Source organism: Olea europaea, chromosome 7 (genome assembly GCF_002742605.1).
Source record: "Olea europaea var. sylvestris chromosome 7, O_europaea_v1, whole genome shotgun sequence".
NCBI classification, from domain to species: Eukaryota; Viridiplantae; Streptophyta; class Magnoliopsida; order Lamiales; family Oleaceae; genus Olea; species Olea europaea.
Genome location: NC_036243.1, coordinates 19,421,383 through 19,441,920, shown reverse-complemented (window position 1 = coordinate 19,441,920; position 20,538 = coordinate 19,421,383). Strand labels below are relative to the sequence as shown.

The following is a 20,538-nucleotide window of genomic DNA, read 5'->3' as shown; positions in this document are numbered from 1 at the left end:
GTGGAAAAGGATTTTCGTCCACTGCCATCTTCTTCTTATCATCGAACGTAATTCGTCCTGATTCAATGACATCCTACAACACATGGCGAAAAACCAAGCAATTGTTAGTCAAATGTGACCATGTATTATGCTACTTACAATATTTTTTACCCTTAATTTGTTCAGGGTTTGGCAATTTGTGCTTATCGCTCAACTTTATCTGCTTATCCCTATATAATTTATCAAATATAAGGTCAGCTTTAGTCACATCGAACGAAAACGTTCTAGCCTTTATGTTTCCATCTTTTATGGGCTCATCTTTGCCCGATGATCTAGGCTTAGCCATTATGGGACAAGTATACATATCTCCTTTGACCAATTCGGCCAAACACATTTCGGCCTGGTCGTATGACTCGTCACTGATGGTATGAACATCAAAATTTGGGTCATTGTAATAAGTCCCTTTACTAGAATTTTTCATTTGTTCTTCCTTTCTTATCAGTCGTTCATACCTAATCACATTCGCACTCAACTGGAAAAGGTCAGGAAATTCCTTGTCCTGAAATTTCTTTTTTAAATCAAAGCTCAAGCAGCCCTGAGCGACTTTGACAAATTCTTTTTCGGGCAGAGGTACAAAACACTTGCTTCTTGCTGTCTTGAACCTTTGGAGAAAACTTTCTGCCCATTCGTTTGGCATTTGACGTAGATTCGCCAAATCAGCCAAAGTGACTTTAGACTCAGTTTTATAAAACTAAGCGTGAAATAACTGTTCCAATTGTTGCCATGTTTGAATGAACCAGGAGAAAGCTACTCCTGTTAACGAATTAGGGAAAAGCCTCATTTTATGGTAATCGGTTACATCACCACTTTGCAATGTGAATCGCCCTATGTGTTCTAGAGTAGACACCTCTCCTAAACCGGTAAACAGTGAAAATTCTGGCACTTTGTACCCTCTAGGCCATGGATATGCTTGGTCTACCCAATCGGGATATGACTTTGTGTACGTCAGCCTAATGATGGGACGCACCTCAAAAGCCATCTGATCCTGTACGATCTTCATAATCTGATTCCTTAACATGACGTTGGGATTATATGAAATTCCTACAAGCTGATTAACCGGTTGATTTGCATAAGGCCTGATATTTGGTCCTTGATTGGCAACAAAATTACCATAATTAGGGCCATTACCATTAGCCTGAACATCTATTTCCTCATTAACACGTGGGGTGTACTGTCCATTGTTTAGGACATTATCTCTTATGTTTGGATTACCCCCCAAGTTAGGCGTACCACTATCATTGTTCTGATTTGGCACTGCAGTACCCCCTTGGTTTGACGTAGAGGGACCAGAAAGTGGTTCTACCCTTTGATTTGGATTTAGGACTGAGGGATTATGTCCCACAATTGTCCTAGTTTGAAAGTGATTTGCAAGAGGTATAACCGGTTGACATATTTGGCCTACTAACTTATTCATTGTTTTGTTCAAAGTATTTAGTTGTTTGGCCATATTGTCATAGTGTGCATTCCCATTTTGGGTAAATCTTTCCATATTATGAATACTTCGAAGATTTACCTGTTCAACAACGTCTTGTGTGAGTTCTCCAAGTAATGCACGCATGGTTCGAGGACTCAACTCCGTCATTGGTTCGTAACGACTGTTATTGCTCTGATTCTGTCCATCTGTTCGTGGAGAGGCATGCTGCTCCTCATATCGCTCGATCACAGACTGGACTCCTCCCTGACTTGCTGCTTCCTTATCGGATCTCTGAGGCATATTGTTTCACCTTTTGTACTTTCAACACCAAACCCCACTGTCCCACCGAGCGTGCCAAATTGTTTCGCGCGGGTTAGTCGCTAACAATTAAAAGGGATCAGACGATTGTGTAAGGGACAAACCTTTTGAGACAAAGTCCCAAAAAGGAGTGTTCTTTTATTGGCGATGACTTTACAATTGGAAATTAAAAACAATGTGCCTCCAAGGGGCGCAAGCACACGAGTTACTGAAAAAAGTGTTTAAGTCTAAGCTAAGGAAATTAAAATTACATGTTCTCCGTTCGATAGTTTTTGATTCGGTCCTTTGCTCTATGTTTTTTCTCCCTTTTATACTTCACGAACGATTTCTTTGTGATCAACCGCCTAAAAACTGATTGATCGTCCTATAACTGCCCACTTTCCTCGTAATGGCCAACTTATCATGAAAATTGCCTTTTTTAACTACTGCCATTACTCTTCGTCGTTCAACCGCTTTCGATTGAATTCTTTGAATCGTGGAACGTAACTGCTTTGATAACTGCACTTCTTGATAACCACAACGTTTTATATTTGTTAAGACCTTGGGCGACTTGAAGGTTTAGGCGAGAATAGAGTAACAGTTCTGGGCGACTGTATGGCACTCCATTCGCTCAGATTCTGGGTGACTTGCAAACTTGGACGATGACGTTACCGCATTCTTGGGCCTCCCTATTTGGACCTTCATCTTGATTTGTTTGATTGAGCTTCGTTCTTTGGGCTATCTGATTTGGGGATTCTCCAATTGGGCTTCACTCCTTGAACCGTTTGATTTGGGTTGAATTTTTATGTGTCAACAACACCAATTGGAGATTTTCTTCTTACTTTTTCATGAATCCCCCTCTACGAAGAAAATACCATGTCTTTTTAGCCCCACCTAAAGGAGCAATCAATTCATCTCTTTCTTCCTCAAACCCGAAAAAAATAACTTGTTGCATCGAGATCCAACTCTTCGACCACATCAAGACTTATTGAGCACAATTCCCTTGAGAGCCAACGATTGATTTTCCCATCAATCATGATCCAATTACGGGTCCACAACTTATATTCGATAGCGACTGGACGTACATCCATATAATTAAGTTTGAAGCTTAACTCCAATATCACTCGTAGGAAATTGAAGCTAAATCCTAGAAGATTAATCTATTAAATGGAGTAACACTATCCCTCGTAAGACTATCATCCATCCCATTATATTTAATCAAAGTGGAGCTTTGTTTGCACTTCCCGACAGCATTTGTTAAACCAACTTTAATATGTATTTTTAGTTAAAATACCATGAATAGCAAACTGATTGTAAAGGTTAGTACAAAGTCACCAGTAGAATCCTCACCAGCCCGTCTGCTGCTACTTCTTTTGAGTATATCAGATTTTTGATACAATTCATTGTATGTTCCAAAGATTTTACTATAAAGCTGGATTGTCTTCATTACCCTTCATTGGTGCGCTTGTTTTTACTTTATTATTGCCCCTACCTAATACCTTTTCTTTCTTCAACAGTTTGCTTCATCCTCCATTATTCATTTCTCTAACCTCCAACACAGCTGAAACGTTCGCACGAACGTTTCTGTTCACACCTCATGGCATTCCAATGATTTTTCAATTGTGTTCTGCCGGCAGTCGTTCTATACAAGATGATGTCTCTCTCCCAACCATGTTTGGTAAAACACTTACCTTCCTCGTCGAGTATGAGGAATGGAGTGCCCTAAGATCGAAGAAGGTCGAACAATGCTGCATTTCAACTGTGCCGAAAGTTATAGAAATGAATAATAGAGATGATGCAAATTGTTGAAGGAATGGAAAGGTATTAGGCAGGGGTAATAAGTAAAAACTAGATCAAGTTGCTGCAAACTATAGTAACACTATGGGAAAAATGCCAGCACCTTTTCAATAAAATATTTCAAACATGTAGTAATTTGTATCAAAATCTGATAAATTTACTCAGAATAACAGCACCAGATGTCGAAATCAAGTACAAAAGAAACATAAAATAGAAACAACTTCCAAAGCGAAGGGGACTAATCAGGAACATATACCCCCATAGGCAAGTTAACGACTATTTATTGAACAAAACAACAATATGCAAATGAGTTCAGAATAATATTTCAAGCAAATTAGCATGGTTAACAAAACAATATTTCCCAAGTTTAGCCCAAAAATTCGTGGCTGTAATTAGTAGCTACCATTATGATCATATTAATACTATTAATGGCCACGAATCAAAAACATTCAACCTTTTGAAGATAAAATAGAAGACAAGATTGATCTAAAAGAAATAAGTACAATGTTCTTGAGCCCAGTAATCAAACCAATCAATATGCTCGAAACATTATTTAACAATGATCATTCTGTTACCGACAATGAGTAAGGTAGAATCAACAAAATCCTTTTAATTTTGAAGCTTCCAAGCTGCATACACTGCAAAATAACAGGTGGGGTGTCAATTCAACAACATTCTGGTTCAGAAATCTCAAACAACTTAACAATGGGCCAAATTTTTGTTAACATCTCAAGTCAGTCGAGTAATGGAGTTCGATTGAAATGCTAATCATCATATGAGAGACCCATCAGCTAATAACAGAGGCACTTTAGAAAACAACACAGGATAAAAAACGATACTAGTTAATAATATTGGAATGAGGTGGGGTGATATATAATATAACTAATCACTGAGTCAACAAAATAAATTAACTACATGCATTTCATCTGACAGAGCTACCGTGCACAATTTTTCTGGAGGCTTTGACAACAAGAAGATGCTTGGGAAGTTCTGCAGGTATTTTCATGCAGCAATTATTTCGCACTCAGCCATTTGTTTTGAAGTTGTTCAAGAATTCTGATCTCAAAAGTCTACAATCTCTTTCAACCAACCACTTAAAAATATCAATATGACCAACTCAAGAAGCAACATAAAAATGGAAAGACAATGAAAAACTAAAGTAAAAAAATAAATAAATAAAGAAAAAAAATAAAAGCCACACATTCTTCTGCTGTCTCTATTATACATTCATGGATGACCAACTTTGATACTTTCTATACATAATCATGCCTCCAGACATTAGATATACAAGAAGAAATCCAACATGTATTTCTGGGTTCAGATCTTATTGATACTTGTCGAAGGACAAAAGAAATTGAAAAAAGGCTGAATGAAGACAGTTCAATAACTGATGACTCACAATCCCGTCACTGCCACGAATATCCTCACATACAGAGAGGAGACAGAAAAAAAAATTTACTTCTGTCATCCTAGAGTATTTTAAGCCAAGCGTACATGTCAAATGTATATTTTAGAACTCTCAACGTCAAGTTCAACTGCTACCTCATCCCACTTCCATTCAAATTTTGCAAGAGAGGTCAAGATTAGCTCTCATTCATAGTGGCCAAGTTTCTATTAAAATGCCAAAGCGATAAATGAAGGTAGCAATTACATGTGAAGAGAATGTGGTTCAGACAGATATGGGACTTCAATAAAGCGTGGAAAGGAACTAGTGAAGTTGAAATATGAAACAGAAAGAAGGTAAAAATATTAATACCTAATCGTGAAGAAAATGTAGATATGAAAAGAACATGTTATAAGAAGAAAAGAGTGGGATGGGATGCACACCCAGGTTCAGAGGAATGGCATCTGGATTTCCCACATATGCAACTCTTAATGCCCAATGCCAATAAGAAAATTTTCCACATAAAGGTTTACAGGGTGAACTAAACTGCAAGATATCTCCAAATTAGATCAAAAATATAGAAATTTCTGTTCCTCGTTCCTTTTAGCATTTCACCATTGTTCAGCCATTTGATACAAGACTCACAGAAAATATACCTTAGCAAGATCCACATATGCAACTTCATGAATCTATCCAGAATAAAGGGTATACATAAATTGGTGACCATATAAACATTTTGTACAGTTTAACAAAACACATACTGGACTAAAACACAAAATGTACGCTACTAATTTGAGAACTTATAATTTCTACTTGCTGATGTAATTTACGTTTGCAGGTCAGACTTTTCATTTTGATATTTAATTTTATTATGGATGTTTAAGTTAAACTATGAACATATTCTTGTACTTGTAAATGTAAATTCTTATCAGAGCATCTCAAGTCTTATGTCTTGCCTCACAAGGGTAAAATGCCGGAAAAAGGGGAGGGACGGGGCAGGGCAGGAGGGATTATAATACAGGAATTCAAATAGTGATATAAGTCGAGAACCATGAAATCTTTACACTTCAACGTACAAAAAAGTGATACAACTACAATGATATTACATAAACAGTCATCCAAAACAAAAAAAAATTGGAAAGTACAAGAAAGGGGAAAGTCACACAAACGCACTTGCAAATATACAAGGAAACCATATAACCATGGACATTAGATGGCAAATCGCTCCAATTATAAATTTACCTTAACTCCAAATTAGAGTCATAAGTACACTCAAACCAATCACCAATAGGAGAAATTTCAAGGTAGAATCTGCCTGCTGCTGGTGATTTCCACGATGGGCAAATCCATGAGCATGTCCGCCATGAAAGGCATTTGAATGCCCAAAGGGAAAACCAGGACCGGCCCCATACATGTTGGCATCAGGAAATCCATGCACTTGTATGTTAAAAAACGAAGGGAATAGACCACCAAGAGCTGCAGATAATGTGAAGTTCCCAAATCTCGCAGTAGCCATAGGTGCAAAACCCCTGAAGGGGCTTCCCATAACTCCAAATCCTTGTTGGGCAAAGGCATTAGCATTAGGATCCGGTGGAGGAGCTGTTTCAGGCCTCTGTCCCGCAGGCCGATGTGGAATTTCCATCCCAGGAATTGACTTAGACCGAGGGTCAGTTGAGTTCTTACCTCGGCCATATAGAGGGACTAACTTCTCCTCGTCAATAAGAGCTTTACAGACCGGACATTCCCGGGACCGAGAGTGAATGTGAAGCCATTTGTAAAGGCAAGGCCAGCAAAAGAGGTGACCACAGAGTGTGACAATAGGGTCTTGTGCTAAATCAAAGCAAATATTGCACTCAAAATTCCCGGCATCGCTGTTGTTATTGTTATTGCTAGAGCAAGAAGGGCTGAGGGGGTGCCTACTTGTCGATTCCCCTAACCCACTCTCCATCTTTCAACCTCAAAATACTCAAATATCCTATCAACGCAAATAAATAAAATTACCACCACCACGGATATCCTAAAAAAGACAACACCTTTTATGCAATTTAAACACCTATTTCAACAAACCCTATCCACCAATGACATAACTCTGACAAACAGAAATATTAAATCTCAATCGTAAAATCACAGATTCTTGACACAAGATACTATTTTCTTAAAAAGGCAAATCAATATTATGTCTAATTCAACACCATAATTCAAAAAAGGGCTTTAAAATTTGAGCCCACCTAGAAGAATTAGGGATTTGCATTTAAAAGAAATAAAATAAAATAAAATAAAATCGAACTATAATATCATTAACGGAATTCAGTAGAAACATGGTGGGATCTGGCGTGATCAAGAATATTAAGCAAGTCAAAACAAAATTAAATCCACAAAGTAAGAACAAATTACAGAGAGGAAGAGAGAGGATTGACCTTTGGACGATGAGAGGGATGGAAATCTATGGATTGAAACAGAATTAATACCGAAATTGAGAGAGAACAGAAATTGGGATAACCACGAGCCTCTTTTGGAAATTTCAGCGCAACTAAGTCTCTGATCCAGCTGGCAAATTATTATTGGGTATCCCGTATCCTTGTGTGAAGTTTCGAGATTTGTCAAATTGTAAGATAAAGAGAAATTTATAATCGCAGTCCCAATCTTTCGGAAATTAGAATAAAAGTCCCCAAGTATCTAAACTATTTCCATGCAAGATTATATTCACTTGATTAAAACTATCCAATTTTTCAACATGTCTAGCACATGGTATGTTGTTTAGGGTTATTTTGTTAAATTACTTCAATTTCTCACCAATATATGCAACAAAATAAAAGGGAAAATGAAAGGAAAATCAAATGCAGCAACGTCCATATCATCCATGTTCATCCTAACTTGTTCCCTTGTTGTTTCAATGACATCTCCTTTGCCACCCCTAATTTGAATTCCACAATTGTTGACTTGAAGCATTGGACTTTTGGACCTATTTTATTATTATTATTATTATTATTTTGTTTAACCCAAACCCACTTCACTGTCCAGTCAAGAGAGAGAAGTCAAATTAGACCCATTCCCTCAAAATTCAGCTAACCCAAACACATTCTTTCATTTGAATCAATCCAACCCTTAGTCTGTGAGTGAGAGACTTCGTCCCTGTCGCGACGTTGCAATTTCGATTCGCACAGCAGTCAATACCTCACCTCCGCGACTTCCCTCTCCAATGGTGACCGGTCATTGCTCATCGTTCCCTTTCCCTCTCTAACTTTGATAGCCCCTGGTTGTAGTACATCTCCTACACTAGGCTCTCAACAACCGCCATTCGCCAAGGCAATGAGGCACCAACCGGCGGGTGGTGACATCCAACTAAACCAAGTGCTAGCAAAAGAAGAAGCTAGACGACTGTCATAAGATGGCATTTCTCAACAATTTCTAAACTTTTTTGAGGCATTTATTCCTTCATAGTTTTAACTACGTAGAGTTGTTTTACGGTCTGAATTCCGAGCATATTGGTTTGAGCAGTTCCTATACAACCTATTGCTTTTTTTTTTCTACGTCAATAAATTTTTTTGTACGCACTGAACTTATATCCTAGCTCCGCCCTTGGTTGAGTTCAACCATTGATTGTTGGAAAACAATTGAGAGGAAGGAGTTGACTGAAACATAAACGCCAAATGCTTAACTGAGGAGGAACTCAAATGAAGAATTTCAACAGATATATGAAGTAACATTGAATGGAAGCTTGAACACGTGATTAAATGTCTTATGATGGCTGAGACAACAAACCATCGAACACTCCGATACATTTATCGGCTCGAATATTTGAACAACTTGGTCAAGTAGCAGCTGTCTTGCACAAGGAAATTGATTCAAGTGATTGAAACACGAGATCTTTTTTTACAGTTATAGGACTATTGCAATGGTTGCTGATATCAATACGGTTTTCCCCATACATCTAAATCAAGAAAACCTCTTAAAAAATAGTTGCTTACCTTTTACCGTTTTAAAAAGCGATATTTTCCTCATTTAGTATCTGAAATTACTTGCGGAGTCCGTCGAAATTAGCTCAAGGTTTAAACGTGCCTCAAAGGGATTACACTGAGCAAAGATGGGAACTCTATAATTTTTTTTACTTCAAGAAGAAAATGGTGTGTGTATATATGTGTTGTGAACGTTATACTTGAATGACAGATCTATAGATTAATTGATTTCAAAATTAAATAAAAAATTCCTACTGCCATTTTTTTTCGTCTTTTTTAAAATTACCCTGCTCGATGAGGAGCAGCTTGTTGATGGAGACGATTAACTTTTTTGCCAAGACTTGGAACAAGTAAGAATATAATAGTGACAAAAACCTTAAATAATAATAATAATAATAATAATAATAATAAGAAATGAAGAAGCCTATTTCTATTGACATAATTACCTATGCAAGTTGACTAAAACGCGGTTATCTTAGATTGGGTTGGGTGAACTCATAAACCGGTTAACTAAACAATTAACTTCGACTTTGATTTATTAACAACATTTAATTTATTTTTTTCTAAAGAAGTGCTAAACCTGATTTCTTGAAAGAAAAAATAAAATAAAATAAAATTAGTTAGGCCATTTCCTACCCTACATCAAAATTTGTTGTAAGTTTTAAGCAATTTTACATTAAATCTTGCATCAAACTAAAAATTATTTAATTTAAGTCAAAATCAACAATTAATTTTAATCACATATTTTACGGATTTCACTACTTTTCAACCTCACGTCTCATTAATTTATATCATAATATATTAAAAATATAATTTTAATCCCCATCAAATGAGCTTAATTTACTACTACCTAAATAATTACATTTTGTTAATGAAAATATAAAATTCGTTAATAAATTTAAAAGTTTATTATGAATAATAATAATAACAGTAGTATTAAAAAATAATAATAATTAATTAAGAATTAAAATTTATTTATAATATAAAATGACACAAATATCCCTTACATTTGGTGTGAAATGAAAAGAAGGGGGCAAAAAGGACTTTAATCAAATCTGGCGTATCACTATTCATTACTTCATTTTACACCAAAATGGTGCAAAATTTATTACTGGATTGGAGTGACGTTGCACCAAATAGTTGATGCACAATAGAGAAAAATGAAGTTTTGGTATAAGGGTTAGAGTTGCCCCATGACAATAATAAGTTGAAACACGTACAACATGGCATGTGTTGGATGATTTTGCTAAGTGTACAACTCCCCTAAAAAGGGGGATCATGATTATTTTTTATTGGGTGTGGGCCACCCTCTGATGAGGGAACTGTAATCTCAATGTACAAATAACAAAATTTATGGTAGATTAGAAATCATCTTAGTCACGTGTTCATGTGGTCCATGGGAGATTATACCCTTATGGAAATTTGGGGTTTTCGATTTTCTACTGTTTTTTGATATCTCATATAGTAAAAATGAATAAAAATCTAATTAATAAGAGATCACTAAACTTGTAAGTTCTATCTCAACTTTAAGTGACCATTGGAACTTTACTATTGCAAACACTTATTAATTTTTACAAAAATATGTTAAAACCTCTGTCAAAAACTTTGTCAAGCAACTTCTTGCAATTTTAATATTGCATGTGAACTTTTCAATTTCAAGGTTAAATTTACAATAGTTTCATCTCGATTGTGTAACTAAAAGGAAATAAATAATAGAGAGTCGTATTGATCTTTGGCCAACTTACAAAAATACTCTTAAAATTAGGGGTGTTTTGAAAAATCATATGAAAAGTTTTTTGGAAGAAAAAAACTGCGTAAATTTAAAAAGTGACACAATGTCACTTTAAAAGTTTAGTATCATTTTTTTAGTTAAAAAATTCATACAATGTAGTTTTATTAAAATGTGATGTTTGTCACTAAAAAAAATGATATAAATCAAGAAGGTGACTGGAAAAAAAATGACAAAAATTCAAAAAAAATGATCGAAATTTAAAAAAGTGACGAATTCAAAAAAGTTAATACAAATTAAAAAAAGTTATGACAAACACTCAAAAAAAGTGTCCCAAAAAAATTATCCATTACCGTTGAGAAGAATAACAGATATGATTCTAGCACAAAAAATGGTCAATTTTACGGAGAAATCATCTTTCTTGAGCTCATAGATCTTAACCTCTTCCTCTACATCATTGACAAAAAAATCCAGATTATAAAATAAGGAAACAAAAATATATAGAAACCTCAATCTCTCAAACCTTAGCATACATCCAGTAGTCTACGAATTCCAAATAATCAAGTTCCCCGAACTCATCCAATTATAAATCCCTCTTGTGTTGATATCGCCCTTCTTAAAATATCCAGATATCATCACTAACCAAACATAAAACACAGTCATTTTCTCAAACATCTCCTACGCAAAGAATCAAAGTTATATCTAATACATATCTAGTAATTCACAAAATTGGTAAAGTTGCTTCTTGCTAGAACCATGAGGTTGGTCTCTGTGCTTCTTAAAAGTTGGTGAAGCTGGTCTGGCTAGAGGTGATTTCGGCTAAGGAGGAGTTGTGACGGATGGTGGAGTTGCCATAATCTTGTGGAAAAGCTTCAGTGGTCGACGAAGGTAAAGAGATGCACCGATATATGCTCGGTAGGTTGCTGGCTCGAATACAATGGTGGTGCCATCCTTGACATCAGGACTGATTACGGTAACGGAAATGGGAAAAGGTTGAAGAAACACCACCATGTTTCTCTCTTTACGTTTTGAGGTTTGAGACTTTTAGACGTATTAATTACGTTTTAAATTGTTTGATTAGTTTTAAATGGTATTATTCAATTTTGTAACTTTTGTACCGTATTGGGCCTAATAAACCTTTGATCTTTTCTCATAATTTCATTGGTCCAAAGAGTAGTTTTATGGCCTAATTAGCAAGATAAAGTCCGTTATTTCTTTAGGAAAATGTTATATAAAATGTAAGGCAAAAAAAAGAAAAAAAGAAAAAAAAAAGATAATAAAAATCTGCATGCTCTTCATTAAAGTGGAATTTTAGTTCGGGTTTTCAAATTTGCTTTTAGGGTGCGTTTGATTGTCAATATTTTCCTTGAAAAATGTCTTTTTCCCACCTAAAGTCCCATTTTTATGTTGTTTGATTGATATTTTTTCCGTGAAAAATATTTTCCCACTTTCAATCACGTGATCAGATTTTCCTTGAAAACAAGGAAGATATTTTCTTTGGGTAGAGTCGAATTTTATTTTCCATGAAATTCAAAGTTTCCCAAAATTCCATTTTATCAAGTCTTCCACCTACTCACGTATCTAATCTCGTTCTCTTCTCTTCCCCATGTACAAAATCTTCTCTAATCACACAATATATATAACCCGAAAAGACGGAAGAAGAAACCAAAAAGAAGGAAGACGAAACCAAATCATCACACAAACGAACTAGAAAGAAGGAAGAAAAATCAAGTACCTGATCGAATCATTGCTTCCATAACCACCCTATTCACTGCAAAAGGTCGACACTGCGCTTTTAATTGCGTCAATTACAATTTGTTTCACAGACTTTAAAAAATTGCGGTATGTTGTTCAATGTGAATGTCTTTTATGTATTTTTTTCCCATAAATAAGTTTATTGGATCATAATCTAGATATTAATTGTGTAAAACGTTTGCTCTGGTTTCGTTTGATACTGAATGTGCCCAATTATTTTCCAAAAATTTGATAGTCTGTGATTTACAGTACTTGTTATAGTTGTATATTAATTTTCATCCTTGGATATGTGTTAGTTTTGTGTCTCAATAACTTAAATATGGTTTGTGATTTACGTGTTTGATGCCATTATTTTCAAAGTTATTCCTCCTACATATGTAAGTTGCCAACAGGTTGAGCAAATACCATTGTTTTGCCAAGTTATCAAAAATGACTTGTAATTCGTTTTGAAGCGAGAAAATATGTTTTGAATCAATTAATTGCAGAATTTGACTTTTGTGCTCGTGTTCTGTATCACTTTGTCCCTCGCGTGTCCTCTGTGTGGTGACAAGGTTTCTTATCTGTTGTGCTGGTTCACTTTTACTCTTTTGACATATAGTTTTGCTTGAAGCTTGCATTACTAGCTTCCTTGCCATTTACCTATGGAGACTTAGATGGCCATGTGATATATATTGATGTGGAATCCTATAGTTCAACAAAGTACCTATTGATTCGGCTGTACTAATTTCAATGCTTCACCATGAATAGCTTTCTAGAATCTTAGTCACACTCTGCCTTTCTTTTCAGAATGATAGAAATGGGGTTTAATATTTTCCCAAGATTATTTCTCACGGAAGGAATGGCAAAAGAGACAAACATGTTCAATGTTCTGTACTTTATCTTTCTCAATTCATTCCTTGATGTTTTGTGATGGGTATGAGATGATATTTCAGCCCTTTTATGGTGCTTAAGATAACCAAGAAATGGGTTTGTTTGTATATTACGTTAAGGGCTATTAATTTAGTTAGATCAAGAATTAGAATATCAATTTCAAGTTTAACCATAGTGCTTATATCCTATGTTGGTCGAGGACATGACTGATAATTTTTACTGTTATTACTTGCTAATACCATGTTTTTATATAGATTGATGTGCCAAAATTATTTTGTAATTTGTCCACAACTGTGACTAGTCATAGGGATTGAACCTTCCACTTTAAAATGCAGTTTTAAGCTCCTCTTCAGCTACAGATAGATTTTTCCTCACCTGCCTTGGTTGCCTTTACTATTTGCTTCAACCTTCTAATATAAGAATACCTAAAAGATGCATGCAGACTCCATTATAAATCTATCAGATTTTTTATTTCTCTGAATAATGTTTCAGAATTATTTCTTTGGTAGTAACTCAGATTGCATATATATTATTCCAAATGAATAAATTTATTATTCATCTTGTATAAATATAATACATAATTTATATGTAAATTTTATTTCATGTGATAGTTCATAACGTGGCTGCAATAAGGAATCAACGTCGACGCGAACGACAACATTTAGGTTTATTTTAGACTATGGTCATACAAGCAATTTTGATAAATAATGATATTAGGCATCGTGAATAATATCTTTCTAGAGCTCCCACACTAATTGGGATTCCGAATGGAAGATGACACTTACACGAATGTTTGGTACGAGTGATACAATATGTCACGAAAATAGGTCCGTTTCAAAGATTATGTGCTCGTTTGCTAACTTATGAGTTGTTTGATAGTAAGTTTGTTCTAATTGAGGAACAAGTGCTGTTTTCTAAACACCATCGGGCAGGACCAACATAATCGAGTTGGACGTTTTACTTTCTTTCAATCTAGTCAAACAATGAGTTTTTACTTCCACAGAGTCTTACCGTGGGTCTTGGACTGTATAGAGATATTGTGATTAATGTCACTTCTCATAACTCTCCATACGAGAAGGAAAATGTGAAGCCATGGTACTCATTTTTTCAAGTTCGAGGTTTGTGGTTATTTCATGATATGTTAGAACTTCAATATTATAATATTTTGAAAATTATTCGTTTTTGAAGGATGTTGTGAGGGTAATAGATGGTACACATATTACTACGAACGTCTCCTTAGAAGAGCAAGCTAGGTATCACAATAGAAAGCAAGTGATTTCTCAAAATGTTTTGGTAGTTTGCGCATTTGATGTGAAATTCACGTATGTGCTTGCTGATTGGGAGGGATCAGCACATGACGGTCGATTGTTAAAGAGTGCAATATTACGCCAAGGGCATAAGCTAACAATTCCTTTTGATAAGCTGTATTACTATTTTGAAAAAAAAAAATCTTTCACATAAAAGTTATAATAATTAAATAATTACTATGTAATAACAACTGTAACAAGTAAATATTATCTTTCCGACGTCGATTTTCCATTGGTTTTGTGATTTCTTGCACCATACCATAGGACTTGTTATCATCATAGAGACATTGAGAGTCAACGTCTTGAAAGTAGTAAGGAGTTATTCAATTTTCAACATTCATCTCTACGTAATGTCATTGAGAGGACAATTAGTTTGCTTAAAAAATATTTGATATTTGAGATATCAAGCCTACCACGACATTGACACACAAGCAAAGATAGACCTTGCTTGTTCTGTCATCCACAACTTCTTAAGGATTGATGACATATAAGATGTTTGTAAGGAGGACTTAGTTAGTAGCGATAAAGAGGTTAACCCTACACACTGTTAATGTACCTAAGGATGAAACTACAAATGCTCACATATATTTCACATCTCAAGAAACATGGTCTAACAAGAGGAATACAATTCCTGGGTTAATGTGGGCTGATTATCATCCCAATCAGGATGTAGGAGTTTATTTCGATTGAAATATGATATTTTTATTTATTTATATTGTTATGTAATGAACATAAACTTGACACACTTTCATATTTAGCTATTGCTTAGAATAAAGACATACTGATATTAGATAGATTTTTTTTTCATGTATTTGTGTAATGGTTGACATAAGGTTGCTAGAATTTTAAATGTTGTAATTGGATTTGATCTTATTCGTTTCAAATTATTGACTCACATTATTTTTACTTGCTTGTATTTAATAGTCAACCATAAACTTTTAATCTCGCTATACAGATTTCATAACACATAATCGACAAAATTCTTCGACACCATTTCGAGTTCCTAGACCAATCATCTATTTAGATGTGGAGGAAATAAGCTCAACCCAAGTGGATCCCAATTCTAAGAATCGTCATGTGCATTGGAGTGATGCAATGGACGGTTGTATGATAACTACACTATTGCATCAAGTGTTGGTCGGTCACAAAAGGAGTGACGATGGATTTTCATCATTTCACGTTTCCAAAGAAATTGAGAGCGTGCATAACGGATGGGGAGTCATGGTCTCAGATAAGAATGCGAGGGTGCGATTGAAGACTCTAAAAAAAGAATTTTTTGAAGTTCGCCAATTGTTGAGTATGAGTGGTTTTATGTTAGATCCTGACACTGGATGTGTCACAGCTGATGTTTTAGTTTGGGAGGAGTTTTTAAAGGTACAATATATCATGATCAACAAAATTATTAGGCATTAAATATTAGTAGTACAATATCTTTTGAACATTGACTACGCATAACACACATTCCACTCTTTTTTCCTTTCTAGGGAAAACTAGAATTCAGAATGTAGAGGACCAAACTCTGTCCTTGTTATGATGATATGAAGGCTATCTTTGGAAATGACTCTGCTACAGGAGATCGAGATGTAATCGGCAATGATAATTTATCTCCCATTCCTAGTATGTTAAATATTTTAGAATATTGGTCGTGATACGCCTCCACTGCTTTAAGATGGCGTGATTGAATAATTCAACAAACATATGCAAAAGTATGGTATCTATGTTGAATTGCTACTTTCTAGTAAGAGAGATTTTTTTTTTGTTTTTTATTTTTACTTTTTGTTCTTCTGTTCTATGATGGATATAATCTCATTGTTGTTTATTTCATCATCTCATAATTATTTTTCATTTGAATGAAAAATAATTAATTCTCGTATAAAAGTATAAATTTGGATTTGTGAGGTTGTTTTCCTTATTGTTATAAATTTTATTGTTTTCTATAACATTATCGTCAAATACGACTTCTTCAGAAAAATATAATCAACGATATTAGTCAAGATATTTAATTGTGAAGGGGCCATTATTTAGTACGTTAAAAAAACTGATTGACAATTTGTCATGGAATAATGACAATTTCCATGGAAAAGGGGGTAATTTCCATGGAAAATAATGGCCGTCAAACAATTGAAGTTGGAAAAATCGTTATTTCCATAGAAAATAATGGATATCAAAAATCAAAAGATGGAAAAATGCAATATTTTCTAGGTAAAAAAATAGGTCAATTAAACACCTATAATTAACAATTTCCATAAAAATAATTTTTAGACAATTGAATTACTTAAAATATAATTTTTTCCATGCAAATTTCATTCCAATCAAATGCACCCACTTCTTAAATACATCATCACTCGACTCTACGCTCCAATCAGTTCGGAATCAAAGCTAGGTCGATACGTGCATCATTACACATTGCACAAGTGAAAGGAGAAGGTATTTAATCAATAATAACATTAAACAAAATTTGTAACATAGACAAGTGAGTTGAAATAAAAGATTATTAAGAAAAAAAAGTGACTAGAAATCTTTGCATGAATAGAAAGATTACAAAGAGAATGAAACTCCTACACACATTCTATCACCTTCTCCTTTTTATTTAATCACAACTAATTTCATATCATTTGTGTGTTAAGCAACAAACCTCTTTTCTTGCCTGTTTTCATTATAATTTAAAAGGTAGAAACATTTTAAGCATTAAAAATCTAATTCAATAAATCATATAATCTCATTATTGTTTATTTCATCATCTCCTAATTATTTTTCATTGGATTGAAAAATAATTAATTCTCATATATGAGTATAAATTTGAATTTGTGAGGTTGTTTTCCTCATTGTTATAAATTTTATTATTTTCTATAACATCATCATCAAAATTCGACTTCTTCAGACAAATATAATCAACGATATTATTCAAGATATTTAGGCCTTGTTTGAGCCACATTATTTGAAAAAAATACATTTTTCAACAGTGAGTTTACATCATTTTAACCACACATTCTTTAATGAAATAATATTACACGCAAATCCAAAATATTTCCTTATTTTTTAACCACACATTTTCCATCAATATACTATTCAAAAATACATTTTCATTCCAATAATATAGCTCAAACAAGGGCTTAATTGTGAAGGGACCATTATTTAGTACATTAAAAAAACCAACTAACTAATTGTCATGGAATAATGACAATTTCCATGGAAAAGGGGGTAATTTCCATAGAAAATAATGGCCGTCAAACAATTGGAGTTGGAAAAATGGTTATTTCCATAGAAAATAATGGATATCAAAAATCAAAAGATGGAAAAATGCAATATTTTCTAGGTAGAAAATTAGGTCAATTAAACACCTATAATTAACAATTTCCATACAAATAATTTTTATTACACCATTGAATTACTTAAAAAATATTTTTTTTCCATGCAAATTTCATTCCAATCAAATGCACCCACTTCTTAAATACATCATCACTCGACTCTATGCTTCAATCAGTCCAGAATCAAAGCTAGGTCGATGCATGCATCATTACACATTGCACATGTGAAAGGAGAAGGTATTTAATCAATAATAACATTAAACAAAATTTGTAACATAAACAAGTGAGTTGAAATAAAAGATTGTTAAGAAAAAAAAGTGACTAGAAATCTTTGCATGAATGGAAAGATTACAAAGAGAATGAAACTCCTACACACATTCTATCACCTTCTCCTTTTTATTTAATCACAACTAATTTCATATCATTTGTGTGTTAAGCAACAAGCCTCTTTTTCTTGCCTGTTTTGATTATAATTTAAAAGGTAGAAACATTTTAAGCATTAAAAATCTAATTCAATAAATCATATAATCTCATTATTGTTTATTTCATCATCTCATAATTATTTTTCATTGGAATGAAAAATAATTAATTCTCGTATATGAGTATAAATTTGAATTTGTGAGGTTGTTTTCCTTATTGTTATAAATTTTATTATTTTCTATAACATTATCGTCAAAATTCGACTTCTTCAAAAAAATATAATCAACGATATTAGTCAAGATATTTAATTGTGAAGAGACCATTATTTAGTACATCAAAAAAACTGACTGACTAATTGTCATGGAATAATGACAATTTCCATCGAATAGGGGGTAATTTCCATAGAAAATAATGGCCGTCAAACAATTGAAGTTGGAAAAATGGTTATTTCTATAGAAAATAATGGATATCAAAAACCAAAAGATGGAAAAATGCAATATTTTCTAGGTAGAAAATTAGGTCAATTAAACACCTATAATTAACAATTTCCATACAAATAATTTTTATTACACCATTGAATTACTTAAAAAATATTTTTTTTCCATGCAAATTTCATTCCAATCAAATGCACCCACTTCTTAAATACATCATCACTCGACTCTACGCTCCAATCAGTCCAGAATCAAAGCTAGGTCGATGCATGCATCATTACACATTGCACATGTGAAAGGAGAAGGTATTTAATCAATAATAACATTAAACAAAATTTGTAACATAAACAAGTGAGTTGAAATAAAAGATTATTAAGAAAAAAAAGTGACTAGAAATCTTTGCATGAATGGAAAGATTACAAAGAGAATGAAACTCCTACACACAATCAATCACCTTCTCCTTTTTATTTAATCACAACTAATTTCATATAATTTGTGTGTTAAGCAACAAGCCTCTTTTTCTTGCCTGCTCTTATTATAATTTAAAAGGTAGAAACATTTTGGGCATTAAAAATCTAATTCAATAAATCATATAGGACACATTTGGCAAAAACTTTTTGCTAGTAGATTTTGACTTTTCAAAAGTTCTGCTAAACGGGCCTTATTATGATAGCCATAAACCAATTTTGTGAGTCTCACACGTTGCAAAACTAACCTTGGACGTGCATAGTTGCAAGATTTGGATTTAACAAATGAATTTAATTAAATAAAAATCAAGTAATGGACCCTATAAATAGACAACTTTCTCCCGTAATTAAACCCACTCCCCCATTTACACAAATCTTTTTCTGTTTTTCTTCTCCACAATGCTAATGGTGGCTAGCCAAAAAATCTCTTCTCTGCTACTGGCCCTGTTCTTTATAGGTAAATTTGATCAATTCTTCAGTTTTTCGACAAAATTAATGTTGCATTTTGTTCTGTTTATGAATATTTGTTTTTGAAAAATAAATTCGCAGGAACCACAGTTGTTTCAGCCACAGTTTTCACGCTTCAAAACAGTTGCAGTTACACAATCTGGCCGGGGACACTCTCCGGTAATGGAGGCGCCATTCTTGGGGACGGCGGCTTCGCATTAGCCCCCGGAGGAACCAGCCAACTCCCCGGCCCGCCGGGTTGGTCAGGCCGTTTTTGGGCCCGAACAGGTTGCAACTTCGACGAAGCCGGGAACGGAAAATGCATAACTGGTGATTGCGGCGGCACATTAAAATGCAACGGCGGTGGCCAACCGCCTGTGTCCCTTGTCGAATTCACACTTGCACGTGACAACACGGAGAAAGATTTCTACGACGTTAGCCTCGTCGACGGCTACAATGTGGGCCTCGGTGTCCGTCCCTCCGGCGGCTCCGGCGATTGCCAGTACGCCGGTTGCATAGCCGACCTCAATGGAAGCTGTCCTAAAGAATTACAAGTGACAGACCCGGCCTCCGGTTCGGTAGTGGCGTGTAAAAGCGCGTGCGCTGCCTTTAACACAGCGGAGTATTGCTGCACCGGCGAACACTCGACGGCTGCGACTTGCCCGCCGACACAGTACTCTCAGATGTTCAAGAATGCTTGCCCGACAGCTTATAGTTATGCGTACGACGATGCTTCAAGTACACGCACATGTTCGGTTGCGGATTATTTGATCACATTTTGTCCCACAACGTCGTAAATTACCATTAATTCATGGTTGATGCTTATTATTAAACATACAATAAATTGCATCAAAAACTTGATTATGTTGAGTTAATTTTTAACTTTTGTGCATTTTTATAAATAATTACTTCATAGA

At 34.4% G+C, this 20,538-nt stretch overlaps 2 protein-coding genes and 1 long non-coding RNA gene across 7 annotated transcripts; 2 read left to right on the top strand and 1 right to left on the bottom strand.

Annotated features, from left to right (window-relative positions):
- Positions 1-3,848: 3,848 nt before the first annotated feature.
- Positions 3,849-7,489, bottom strand: LOC111397300 (E3 ubiquitin-protein ligase RNF185-like). Of its 5 annotated transcripts, none has more exons than XR_002703214.1 (4): positions 7,349-7,489; positions 6,174-6,906; positions 5,381-5,620; positions 3,849-4,187 (listed from the first exon to the last, which is right to left on the bottom strand). XR_002703214.1 is itself a non-coding variant. In XM_023024147.1 (3 exons), exon 2 carries the CDS (start codon positions 6,877-6,879, stop codon positions 6,175-6,177), a length of 705 nt encoding a protein of 234 aa, XP_022879915.1. In that variant the 5' UTR covers positions 6,880-6,906; positions 7,349-7,489; the 3' UTR covers positions 3,849-4,185; position 6,174. The 5 variants fall into 5 exon arrangements, 2 of the variants coding, with proteins under 2 accessions (XP_022879915.1, XP_022879914.1); XR_002703215.1 differs by having other exon boundaries at positions 5,381-5,477; XR_002703216.1 differs by lacking the exon at positions 7,349-7,489 and having other exon boundaries at positions 5,381-5,477; positions 6,174-7,177.
- A 4,650-nt stretch (positions 7,490-12,139) lies between these two features.
- On the top strand, positions 12,140-16,286 carry LOC111397299. Its single transcript, XR_002703213.1, has 3 exons — positions 12,140-12,458; positions 15,504-15,922; positions 16,033-16,286. It is a non-coding gene; the product is annotated as an uncharacterized LOC111397299 (long non-coding RNA).
- Positions 16,287-19,334: 3,048 nt separating this feature from the next.
- Positions 19,335-20,538, top strand: LOC111397298 (pathogenesis-related protein 5-like). Its single transcript, XM_023024145.1, has 2 exons — positions 19,335-19,631; positions 19,724-20,538. Exons 1-2 carry the CDS (start codon positions 19,574-19,576, stop codon positions 20,416-20,418), a joined length of 753 nt encoding a protein of 250 aa, XP_022879913.1. The 5' UTR covers positions 19,335-19,573; the 3' UTR covers positions 20,419-20,538.

What these genes read in the sequence shown, in the direction of transcription:
- LOC111397298 (XM_023024145.1), top strand. Translation starts at nt 19,574, where the DNA reads ATGCTAATGGTGGCTAGCCAAAAAATCTCTTCTCTGCTACTGGCCCTG. An exon ending in ACTGGCCCTGTTCTTTATAG is followed by an intron (nt 19,632 to 19,723) that starts GTAAATTTGATC and finishes ATAAATTCGCAG; the next exon opens with GAACCACAGTTGTTTCAGCC.
- LOC111397300 (XM_023024147.1), bottom strand. Translation starts at nt 6,879, where the DNA reads ATGGAGAGTGGGTTAGGGGAATCGACAAGTAGGCACCCCCTCAGCCCT.